This window comes from Mastigoproctus giganteus, chromosome 11 (assembly GCF_048544385.1).
Source record: "Mastigoproctus giganteus isolate SK-2022 chromosome 11, ASM4854438v1, whole genome shotgun sequence".
NCBI lineage: Eukaryota > Metazoa > Arthropoda > Arachnida > Uropygi > Thelyphonidae > Mastigoproctus > Mastigoproctus giganteus.
This window is the reverse complement of record NC_143585.1, coordinates 158,550,752-158,563,655: the sequence shown is the minus strand read 5'-3', so window position 1 is coordinate 158,563,655 and position 12,904 is coordinate 158,550,752. Positions and strand designations below refer to the sequence as shown.

Sequence of the window (12,904 nt, the reverse complement as noted above, 5' to 3'; positions counted from 1 at the left end):
TCCACTCTGGGCAAAATAATGGAGCCACTGGTTAAAGCGCCTCCGTAGCCAGGTGGGAAGGAGCAGCAGTGCGTAGCACACTCTTCTTGATTAGACCGGGGTTCAAGCCCGTCACCACCAAATACGGAGGACGTGGAAAGGTCAGGGAATGACCACCGCATATCCCGGAGCAATATGGCCTTAGTTGCTAATGCTCCTAAAAAAAAAAAAAAAATAATAAAAAAAAAAATAAATAAATAACTGGTTAAAGCACTGCAGGATTATCAAGACAAGACTGCAGTTATGGTTCATACACAGCATGGGTTAGTTTAGGGGAAGCCTTGTCTAACCAACTGATTGGATACTACGATGTGGTCACAAAGGAACTGACTGCAAAAAATAATTTTGATCTATAATAATCATATACTGTATTATGATTATACAGTATATGAAAAATAATCATATACTGTACTTGGATTTTAGGAAAGTTTTTGATACTGTTGCACATGGAAGACTACTGTACAAGTGGGAGCCGTATGGCATTAAGGGATGGTTCAGTGGGAGAAGACAGAGTGGTAACCAATGGACACTGCTCTTCTTGGACTAATGTTATTAGTGGTGTCCGTCCCCCAGGGGTCTGTGTTAGGCCCATTGCTATTTTCTGTATTTATCAATGATATTGATAAAGGTCAGACTTGAGACCAAAGTTTTCAGATGATGCAAAGGTTGGTAGAGTTGTTAATGACAGTAAGAATGGTAAGAACAGGTATAGAAAAGTTAAACATATGGACTGGGAGGTGGCACCTGAAATTTTGAACATTAACAAATGCAATGTACTGCAAACTTTGACTTAGTGTCGAAGTTTGCAGATGATACAGAGGTTGGCAGGGTTGTTAATGACAGTAATGGCAGTGTGCTACTGCAACAGGATCTAGATAATTTGGGCAGATGGGCTAAGAAGTGGCAACTGAAGTTTAACCTCGACAAATGCAAAGTACTGCATATGGGTAGAAGTAACCCCAGAGAAACGTACCAACTGTGTGGTACTACACTTAAGGTGGTAGAAAATGAAAAAGACCTGGGAGTAATTGTGCAGGCAGATATGAAGTTTTCTGAGCAATGCAGACAGGCTGCCAGGGCAGGTCATGGGGTTTTGTCAATGATATATAGGAATTTTGCTAGCAGGGAAAAGGAGGTGATTATCCCTCTGTATAAGGCAATGGTCAGGCCACGCCTTGAGTACTGCGTACAGGTCTGGAGGCCTCATTTTAGGAAGGATGTAGATTTACTTGAGCGTGTACAGAGAAGGCCAACAAGATTGGTGAGGGGGAATGAAGGGATCCTCTTATCAAGAGAGGCTTAAGTTCTGCAAATTGCAGTGGCTGGAGACTAGGCACCTGCGCGGTGATCTGATTGAGGTGTATAAGGCCTTGAATGGGTTCAGCATGCTGAATTCTGATGGGATCCTTCCACTTGTTCAGATTACGAACCTAAGGGGGCGTAAATTCAAATTAAGAAAAGACAGATGTAGATTAGATGTGCGGAAATTTGCCTTTAGCCAGCGGGTGGTTAACTGCTGGAACAAACTTCCATCTGTCGTTGTGGAAGTTGATAGGTTGAATAAATTTAAGGAGGAACTGGACAGGCATTTGGAGGGAATGGTGTGATTTTTTTTTTTTTTTGGCTGATGATGCATAAGCTCATACATTTGCTTTCTTGCATCACATGCCACTACTACCACTACTATATGGGTAGCAGTAACTTCAGAGTAACTTACCAACTGTGCAGATCTACACTCAGGGTAGGGGAGAATGAAAAATAGCTGGAGATAATTGTGCAGTCGGATATGAAGTTGCTGAGCAGTGCAAACTGGCTGCAAGAGTACCTCATGGGGTATTGTCAATGATATATAGGAATTTTGCTAGCAGGGATAAGGAAGTGATTATCCCCTTGTATAAGGCAGTGGTGAGGAAGGATGGTTGCAGAATAGATGTAAGAAAGTTTGCCTTTAGCCATTGGGTGGTTGATGCTGGAACAAACTTCTATCTCTTGTTGTGAATAGCTTAAATAAATTGAGAGAAGAACTAGACAAACCACTGGAGTGGATTGGTAGGCAAAATGAATTTTGTTTTTTTGCCTGATGCTGTATATGCTTGCTTTCTTGCAACATGTGCCCCTACTAATACTATATTCCATTTAAAGTTTAAATACAAAGTTCAATTTATGTAATATCAATTAATATAAGAATTTATGCAATTCTCTTATGTTGTGGAGTAAGGCTGTCAGACTGAGGGGTATTCATAGGCTACACAAACTATTCTTGAAAACTAACAGACTTCTCAAACAGTTCTTGGGTAGCTACAGTACTGATCATTTCTGATAGATCTCAGCAATCATGATAGTTCACATATATTGGGAGTTTTATATTTCGTTTCAGTATCATCATTTACCATTATATTCATATAGAATTAACAGGTAAAAATTGCCACTTGGAGACATCAAGAAGCCACCAGTTTAACATACCTGCTGTACGGAATCAAATGTTTGTACACCATCGCGCAGGTCACAAAGAAGTGAACCTGTGTGAAGAAAAGAATCAATAAATATATTTGTGAGTGGCATTTGTGCAAGGAAACTTCAGTGAAAACTATCTGTGTTTCTTCCCACTCTTACTCTTTCTGAGGAAGATGTGCTAATTACTCTCTCTTCAATGCTGTACTTTGATTAGTATTGACATTTTCTTCCAAAGATTCCTGAGAGACAAAATTACTCTGTATAAAAACACAAGCGGTCACCAAAGTCACAATGGAACGGAAAGTAATGCAGCTCACCCTACACAGTATAACAAAAATGTATCAGTAAATGTGTTTTGTTTTTATACACGACTGCCGAAATGATAATTTCAGTCATTGATTAATATATATTTATAACCGCAGTAGTCAAGCCAGCTAAGAAAAACTTATTTTGTTTTGGAAAAACTGCAACTCAACTAGATTTAAGTTAATTAAATTAAATGAATTCTTAACTCCCTAAATCACATCGCGTGATATTCGTTAAACAATAATACGTAGACAAATATATAGTTACATATATATAATTACACTTGGATAATGATATCAGTTTCTGTAAACTGAATCATCGTGATTGTACTAACCATTCACACAGAGCAAGAAAACAATGGCAATAAAAGTGAATTCTTATTCACATCATAAAATTTACCTGTTTCCCTGAGATTTTTTCGATTTTGGCCTCCTTCGATTAATATCAGTCGGCAGTGGCATAGTTGATGCATATCCATGTTCAGCCTCTGCAAAAGAAACCACGGATGTGAAAGGTCACCCATGCCACTAAACTAGCGTGGTTGTGTCAAAATCAGCTGATCAGACACTTTGGCATCCATGTTGGAAACATGGCAGCAAAGACTACACAACATGCGATGATATAGAAATTCAGACCGCATGGAAATGAATTACCTCTTTCTCTCCTGTCTAGATATTCAGCCGCTTGTAGTAAAATAGCGATGCTCATGTTCATTACAATTAACTGAATTTAAAGTTTACTAAAACGTAAACGAATATGCCGTTCGAAGCCAGTATAAGATACTTTCCGTAATTTCGCGTTTGTTTTGTTCGGAACTTCCCACGTTGTACCCGAGTCAATGCCGAAAAATACAAACACACGCAATTCGGGAATGTACTTTACATAATATGACGTCAGAGTTACTAGGATTGGCTGAACACCATACGTTCGCATATCCGAGATCCATTCGAAGTTCTTCGTGATTTCCGAAATGCAGGAACAAATGAGAACAACTGTTTATTCTGGATACTAGTCATGCTGGCTCCCACGTGGTCACCGAAGTCTCAACATTGCCTGCCAGATATGCAGTAGTACCATTATTTTGGAAAAAAACTTTCTCACACTAGCTAAAAAAAAATGGAACAGAGTTCTGTTAAGATATTTCATGCACCACTTCTGGAAAGAAATAAAAATAAATAACAGCGGAAAGCTGGAGTAGGAAATAACTACTACATATAAAAAAATGAAAAAAACAAACCGATTTCTTCTTATTATTGTTGTTTTTATATTATTTCTCCCTGATGAGATCGTTGTGTAGGGCCTTCGGCACCATAGTGGTCGGCAGGGCCGTAATTACACTTCTCGGGGCCAACGAGGCGCTAAGCTCTTGAGGGTTTCCCTAGATGCCAGAGGCCAACAAAAAAAAAATACATATATTTTTACCGATGTGTTTAAATACAAACGTTGTAATACTGCGAAATATAAAGAAGAGTACAAGATGCTAGGTGAGCACCATAAATTTTGGCCCCCACCGAAATCGAATCCGGGCCGTCTGCAACGTCAGAACCGAGCTACGGGGAAGCCCAACAACAATAAAGTAAAATACACAAATAAGTACTACAAATTAGTAATTACTAATTTTATTACAAAATCAATATCAAAAATTGTATTACCAAAATATAAAAACATTCACATCTTGTTTGTCAATAGTAAATAATAGCAGGTAGATTATAAAATAGCACAATGCACAGGGCCAGATTTCCCATTTAGTCCCATACGCATAGCGCTTATGGCCTACGAAGGAAGGCAAAAATTTAAAAAAAAAAAACAATTCATTCTTTTCACTGTGACTAACAAAATCGGCTCTAGGAGCTTCAATACTTTCCGTAATTTCATTATGGAAAGTATTGAAGTACAGCAGGCCCCCGTTATAACGCGGTTCGCTTTACGCTGATTCGCTATAACGCTGTTCTTATATTATAACCCGTATCTGACTATAACGCTGTCACAGATCACTATTACGCTCTTTTACGGATTACATTTTTGACATATATAAAGAAATCGTTTCATTTGATGGAGTCGATAGCTTGAAAATGAATAGCAAAACAGCATTAAAACGTTTCCCACGCCGACTTGAGAAATTTTCCCACGCTTAGTAAAATTTTCTCGCACGCTAATTTAGTTTCAGTTACGTAGTTGCGTAGTTCCGCGATCAACATTTTAAAAAATGATCAAGTATATTGCTTGTAATATTTGCGTTATATGCATTTATCCGAAGTCTAGTCATCACTCAGTAGAGTATTAGACATCGTGCGTAACGGAAAGTTTACTTGAACATTGTATCGTAATTAATTCAACCAACGCAGTTACATTTTCGAAGAGCTAATAATGACTGATAGGAATGAAAAAGCAACAACGTCTGGGCGCAGTACGAAGACTATAAATGTAAGAAAAAGACTGAATTTGAAAAGTAAATTAGACGTTTTGAAGCGAATCGATTCCGGTCAACGACAAACGGATGTGTGCCATAATTTAGGACTTGCAACTTTAACTGTAAGAACAATTATAAAAAAATAAAGAATTAATTTTTGCAGCGGGAAAGATAGCTGTTCCACTGCAAGCAACTAGGACTAGACCGGCTATTAGGATTGAAATGGAAAGACTTTAATTTTATTGAAGATAATATTCCAATGCAGAATTCAGTTAAGTTAAATATTAAAAAGAAAGAGAGAAAGAGATTAGCCAATATGATGATCTGAAGAAAACTCGCCTAAAAAAAAAAAAAATGTGGAACCATTTAAAACTGGTAAGGGCTGGTTGAATAGATTTAAAATCCAGGGAGAAGCCGCAAGTGCAGATCAAGGAGCCGAAACTTTCAAAAAAGAACTTTTGTTAAAATTATTGAAGAGGGGTATTATGTGTTATACTTCTCAACAAGTTTTTAACATAGCTGAAGCAGGACTTTTGTGGAAACGAATGCCTAAAAGAAGTTTCATATTGAAAGAAGAAAAAAAAACATGCAGGTTTCAAAGCGGTGAAGGATCGGTTGACTTTATTGTTGGTTGTAACGCTGCGGGGGATTTAAAATTAATACCCCTTTTAGTTTATTTGGAAGAGGGCCAAAGTTCAACTCAAAATCCACACATTTTTCATGATTAAATTCATCAATTAAATTAAATTCATTATTTTAATTGGAATTTTAAATTTACTTTTGATACGCAAGCAATTACCACATAATTATACGTATGCAATGCAGAATATTTTATATGTGCAAATATTTGAATATTAAATATTTTGACCGACATTTGTGCATCTTTTCATTACTGTTTATTATTCATTAGGAAATATCCTATGGCACTGACCGCAGCTCATAAATACATATGTTACCTTATGGGAAAGTGGCGCTCGCTTAGCGCGGATTCACTTAGCGCTCTGTTTTTCCGGAACGAATGATCAGCGTTAAGCGGGGGTCACCTGTACATTCATTACGCATACGCTATCTAGCGACTGTTCCCTAAACTAGAAGAATCGAAGTGATGGTCGCATCATTTGAGGTGGTTTATCATTTATTATAGTTGAAACTTGAGTTAGTTAATTGACATGATTCGCAGTCAAAGTGATAAAAAAAGAAGAAACATTTCACACGTACCCCCTTTTTTTTTTTTTAGCAAATTTCAGAATAAAAGTGCCTAGGGCCTGCGAATACCAAAATCCAGCTCTGGCAATGCAGCAGCTAAATTATGAGTTCATACAATTTATTTGCATAAATATTTTTACCATGGCAAAAATATCGATTAAATCATCGATATCATCGCTATTTACTAGTTCAGTCGCTATTTAATCGATATCATCGCTATTTACTAGTTCAGATACATCAAATAACAATGACAAATTTCTCATTTTATCTTGAATTAAACTATTCCTGAAATAGTTTTTAACTCGTTAATAAAAGACCGTTCCCCGATTGCGTTATTAAAAATTGGGTAGAGATTCAGAAACGGATACCCCTTTCAAAATGGCGGCGAGGAGAGGGGGGAAAGCAATGATTGACGGATTGTGACTCCGCCCACTCACTGCGTTCCCCCTCCTCTCCTCGCCCGATGGATTTCAAGTGACACGCGGACGGCACTTGGCACAGCAACAAATATGGCGGCTGAAAACAATGATAAATCCAATAAATTTAAAAGTTCAAGTTACCAAAATGCATGTTTTTTCGCGATAATAAAATGTCACGTGATATTTGAATAAGTCGCATATAGCTGAAAAGGGGAGAAGGAAATTTAAAAGGAAATTTCGCGAAAGAAAAGGAACGGCAAATCAACAAAATTTAAAAATAAAACAAAAAGTTACACGAAATGCAATCACTTGATTCTTCTCGCCCATACATAACTAGACTATTTCGCGAGCATTAACAACGAACTGAGACGAAGAAATACCACTTGAAAATAGAAAATCTATATTATATATCTATAAGTATATTATTTCATTTCCTACTTTTAGCGTTCAGCAAAAACTATTAATTCACTCGAAAACAGCAAAAAATGTACAATCATAATATCAATTGAGGAATTATTACTTCGGCAAAACGGCGCTCGAAGCTTTGGAGATGAAACGCGCTACGGCATTAGTTCAAAATTAGCTCTCTCTCTGTTAAAAAGAAATTCGCGCGCTCTACATCAAGAAACGAATCAAGTGTCGGGTTTCCATAAGCTCTTGGCTGGTTAGGGCGGGAGAAAAAAATAAATTGAAAAGGACAAAAAAAAATGCATACTCGATGTCACTTTTTTTGTTCCTTTGAACTGGGTCCACCAAACCCGAGGATATAAAAATACGGAGATAGAAAAACGTGCACATAAATGCAAGTTTTTCTATGCTATTTTACGAGCATTAACAATGAGAAAGGCTGAAAACGAGACTCTGAAGCACCTGATGTTGCCAAAAGGTGGGCCAGATTTCTCTGGGGGCCCACTCCAGAGAGGGAAAAAAATAATAATAATAATAATAAGTAAAAAGTAAATAAATAAATAAATTCCCTGTCATAAAAAAAAATAAATAAATAAATAAATTCCCTGTGATAAAAAAAAAAAGAGAGAGAGCTGTCTGGCACCAATGACAGCCCAAATCCCAGGTGTCAGAACAGAGCGCGAGTAAAAAAAGAAGCTAAGTAAATGAAAAAATAAATAAATAGTAATAATCACAGAATAAATATATAATTTTAATCCCACAGTGAAGAGGAAGATGTAAGTCGGGGTGCCAGCAGAGAGAGAGAGAGTAAGAAAAAAAAAAAAAAATGGGAGAGTGGTTATCTATCTTGCACAGAGTGAGAAAGAAGAAAAGGGTAGCCAAGGCTGCTCCTAGTTCTAGGGTAGAACCCAGAAACAGTGCAGAACGGAGGTTAAAAAAAAAAAGAACATCAGTAGAAGGAGTGACTTTCAGTTGGCAGTGGAATTGTTAATGATCGCTATTTCCACGTCCACTATGTTTTTAAAGATTAAAACGAAAGAAGAAACAAAATAAAATGAAAGTAAAGAATTAAGTAAGTTAAAATTAAATTGTCAAGCATCGGACTGTTCAAAGTCTTTGAAATTTCACCCGACCGATGAGGTGAGTGGTTTTTCTTCGTCTCAGTTCGTTGTTAATGCTCGCGAAATAATGTTTTATTTTTAAATTTTGTTGATTTGCCGTTCCTTTTCTTTCGCGAAATTTCCTTTTAAATTACCTTCTCCCCTTTTCAGCTATATCCGACTTATTCAAATGTCACGTGACATTTTTGTAACTTGAACTTTTAAATTTATTGGGTTTACCTTAGCGTGCCTCGTGTTTCCAGTGCCGTTAGGTACATGGCACTGGGATGACACGGCTGGCACGCAATGCGAAAATATTGCACGCAACGAAAATATTGCACGCAATATTTTCTCCTTTAATTTAATAAACAGTAAAAATCGGATAACTTCATCTTTATATACTTTTCCGAGTCGTCATTTTTATATATACTTATTAATTTATCGATATCAGGGTTGAATTCAATTTCATCTAAATCAAGATTTATAAATATTTTAAAAGTATCTAAAATATTGGTGTATACTTCTGTTCATCTATTTATTTCAGCAGTTATTCTATCACAAACAACATTGAATGTATTGATAATAAACACTTCTTTCCCTTCTAAAATAAATTACGTCATTATCTCTAGTTTCGTCGCACAGAGTTTTCTTTTTTTAATCGACTTTTTTTTTTATCTTTTTGTTGCCATTCTTCGGTTAATAATTTACCTTCTCTTTCAATATTAAAATCGTTTTTAATATGCATGCAAAATATATCCATTTAATGATTTCAAAAGATCAGAACCATGCGGTAAATGTAATTCAGGATCTTGTAAGGATTTACTTGTTTTTAAGCTATTTAATATTTTAACCCAGAGGACAATAAGTAATGCAATTTCATACACAACTATTTTTTTTTTTCATTATTAATTAAGTACTTAAGCCTTTCTTCTTACGAAGAAAGGCTTAAGTTTTGCAAATTACAGTGTCTGGAGACTAGGCACCAGCGAGGTGATCTGATAGAGGTGTATAAAGCCTTGAATGGTTTAAGCATGCTCAATGCTGATGGGATTCTTCCTCTAGCTCAGAAAAATCACCTGAGAGGGCATAAATTCAAATTGAGGAAAGACAGAGGTAGGATAGACGTGCGGAAATTTGCCTTTAGCCAGCGGGTGGTTGGTTGGTGGAACAGACTTCCATCCCTTGTGGTGGAGGTTGATAGCCTAAATAAGTTCAAGGCTCAGCTGGACAGGTATTTTGAACGAACAGAGGGGTGAAGTGGAAGTGGGTGTTTTTTTTTTTTTTTTTTGGCTGATGCTGCATAAGCTTGCTTTCTTGCATCAAATGCCTCTACTAATGCTAATTACCCTAATGCTAATGCTAATTACTTGTTTTTAAGCTATTTAATATTTTAACCCAGAGGACAATAAGTAATGCAATTTCATACACAACTATTTTTTTTTCATTATTAATTTAGTACATTTTAGACGCAGTACTGATCTCTCATGTTCACATATTGATAAATTAATTAATTAAGGCTTCTTTTATTAATTTATAACCATTTTGAACATCTGAGATAGCATCAGCCCTCGCAGACCATCTTGTATTGCTTAAATTTTTCAGTATTAGTGAATTTCTTCCTAAATATTGATTTAAGACATTCCATCTTCTCAGAGCGGAGATTATGCCGATACAAAGAGAGCTCTTAGTGGAAAATAAACAGCCGAATCTTCGATGAGGACCAAACTCTTCTACAGGGTTCTCGGAGAAGAGGGGAAAGAAGAGTCCGGACCACCCGAGCAGAAGACGATTGAGGATTCTGGGGCAACATAGGGAGCAGGGAAGTAAGACATAATATCCGAACCCCTGGATTGAACTAGAACGGAAGAAAACCAAGAAAATACAACAGATGAGAGATTCTGGAGGAAGAAGTAAAACAGTTGATTAAGAACTCACACAACTAGCGAACTCCAGGAACAGATAATGTACACAACTACTGGTTCAAGCAGTTCACTTGGACATAAAAGCACCTGGCAGGACAGTTCACCCGTATGATAAGGCATCCAGACACAATCCCAAAGTTTCTCACTCAAGGAATCACATATCTGAAGCCTAAAGATCTGAAGATACAAGAAACCCAGTGAAATACAGGACAATCCCCTGCCTCCCAACGATGTACAGAATCCTGACCAGCTACATAACCAAAAAGATATCAGACCACTTGGAGATCCAGAACATAATGGCCGAACAGCAGAAAAAGATGCAATCCGCTGAGTGAAGGATGCAAGGAGCAATTAAGCATAGATGCCGCGGTTACAGAACAAACCTACAAGAAGCGCCGCAACATGTACACAGCCTACATCGATTACCGAAAGGCCTTCGACTCCGTGCCTCATACCTGGCTGATATAGGTGCTGAACGTCTTCCAAGTCAATCCAATAGTGATAAACTTCCTAGGAAAAACAAGGACAATGATGACCAACACCACCCGGTCAGCCATGGAGAGACTGACAATTCCTTGGAAAGGAGGAGGAGGAAGCGGCCTGATAGACCTAGTCGAGCAACAGAAAACAGAGATTGCTGATTTGAAGGATTACTTAAAGAAACATACAGCAGCACTCCACCAGCCATAAGGAAGATAGACAAGCGGTATACCCCACTGAACCTAAGCGATGAGTCCCCTCCAAACCAGGAGGCACAAACCAAACTAGAAAGATGGGCAGCGAAGGCACTACTATGATCTCCATCAAGATCACATAGATAAAATTGCTTCCAATGCATGGCTCACAAGCGGGACGTTCTTCCCTGAGACTGAAGGATTCATGCTCGCCATCCAACACCAGAAACTATAGAAAATACATCGCCAAGGAGCCCGGAGTGTCCGATGACACATGTCGATGATGTGATCCAACACATCACCGAGGAATGCAAGGTGATCACTCAGACTGAGTAAACTCATAGACACAACCAGGTATCCAGGATAATACATTAGAACTTTGTAGAGAAATATCAAATCCTACATCTCGCAGAGAAAAATAAATGTCATCGCACCGTACAAAAAGCTGACTAGACTGGTTTTCAGGGGTTGTTCTGAGTCTGCTCCTGTGTAACATATTTTAGATGAGTTTCTGGCTATGGATCTTGGTGACGTCAGCTCGCAAACTTTTGCTGATGACTTAATTTTGACGATCGTTACAGACTGAAGGGCCCAGCACGAAACCAAGCATTGAGGATCCTACAAAACTGGGCACAAACCCACTTCTTAAAAATTTCACCAACCAAGACGTCCTCCATCTTATCCAAGGGAACTCTCAACATAGAGAGACCACCACAGATATTGTTATTATTGTTGTTATTTGGTTTTTAGGAGCATTAGCAACTAAGGCCATATTGCTCCGAGGATATGCGGTGGTCATTCCCTGACCTTTCCGCATCCTCCGTATTTGGTGGTCACGGGCTTGAACCCCAGTCTAATCAAGAAGTGTGTGCTACACACTGCTGCTCCTGCCCACCTGGCTACAGAGGCGCCTACCACAGATATAAGTTAATATTGTAATACAGTTATCAAACTGGTACCCCAACTAAAATATATCGGCCTCATATTGGACCATAATCTATCATTTCAATACCACTTGAAGCACATAAGAACAAAGATTAACAATTACTGTGCACTGGTTGCCAGAATCACAAGACGGGATTGGGGACTTAACAAGCATACCCTGTCACTCTATAACAAGACTTACCTGCAATAACTTACACTTCTCCTGTTTGGTTCTGTAAAGCTGCAACTGCAGTAAACCGAAGAACATTGGACACAATCCAATGGTCGATACTACTCACCATCACCCCTGCCTGCTGTACAACCAATATACAGGTCCTTGCTGGGGCCCTACCTCTGGACTTTCAGATAATTCACTGCAGTATGGCATATTATATTGCCACGCATCTTTTTGAATTTCACCACAGACCCAAAAGCGAATCAGAAGGTAGAGAAAACTAGACTCCAAAGGCATCTACAGCAGGCATGGTAGGCTCGATGAATTGCATCAACAAAAGGTGACAACACAAAAAAGTTCTTGCACAGTATTGATAGGGTGTATCCAAAGACCTGGTTCCAGCCTGGGCTACTCACAACTTACCTACTGGCTGGTCACAAATCAATAAACGCAAAATTAACCAACGTTGGGATCATCCAGGACCAATGCTGCACATGAAGGGAGGCAAAGACCTAGCACCACATTATGTTAGGCTGTACCCATAATGAGGTTCTTCGCTGCCGGTTAATCAAAACATTCACTTACTTCTCGCAGAATCTGGAATCACATCTCCTCGACTCACCAGAAGACTTTTACTAAGTATGCCCAGGAGTTTTTTGCCCGATGCAGGACATTAATTTCAATCCAAAGAGACCACTAGCATAGACCTTACTGATGCATGCCATGAAATTGACTATATCACTAAACTGATCAGAAATGGACACACAACCAAGACAAACTGACCTAACATAAATGACCAGTAAAATAAATACAGTACTTCTAATGAGAGGCAACTGAAAAAGGACAATACCCGACTTGACAGTAGTA

The 12,904-nt window shown here is 38.2% G+C and overlaps 1 protein-coding gene across 1 annotated transcript in view; it reads right to left on the bottom strand.

Annotated features, from left to right (window-relative positions):
• LOC150078534 (max dimerization protein 1-like) overlaps nucleotides 1–3,738 on the bottom strand; it is a 204,232-nt gene extending 200,494 nt beyond the window's left edge. The window contains exons 1-3 of the mRNA XM_090384769.1: nucleotides 3,552–3,738; nucleotides 3,453–3,516; nucleotides 3,199–3,286 (exon numbers count right to left, since the gene is read on the bottom strand). Coding sequence (XP_090240895.1) covers nucleotides 3,199–3,286; nucleotides 3,453–3,513 — 149 coding nt within the window. The 5' untranslated portion in view covers nucleotides 3,514–3,516; nucleotides 3,552–3,738. The remainder of the gene's footprint in view (nucleotides 1–3,198; nucleotides 3,287–3,452; nucleotides 3,517–3,551) is intronic.
• Between the last annotated feature and the right edge of the window lie 9,166 nt (nucleotides 3,739–12,904).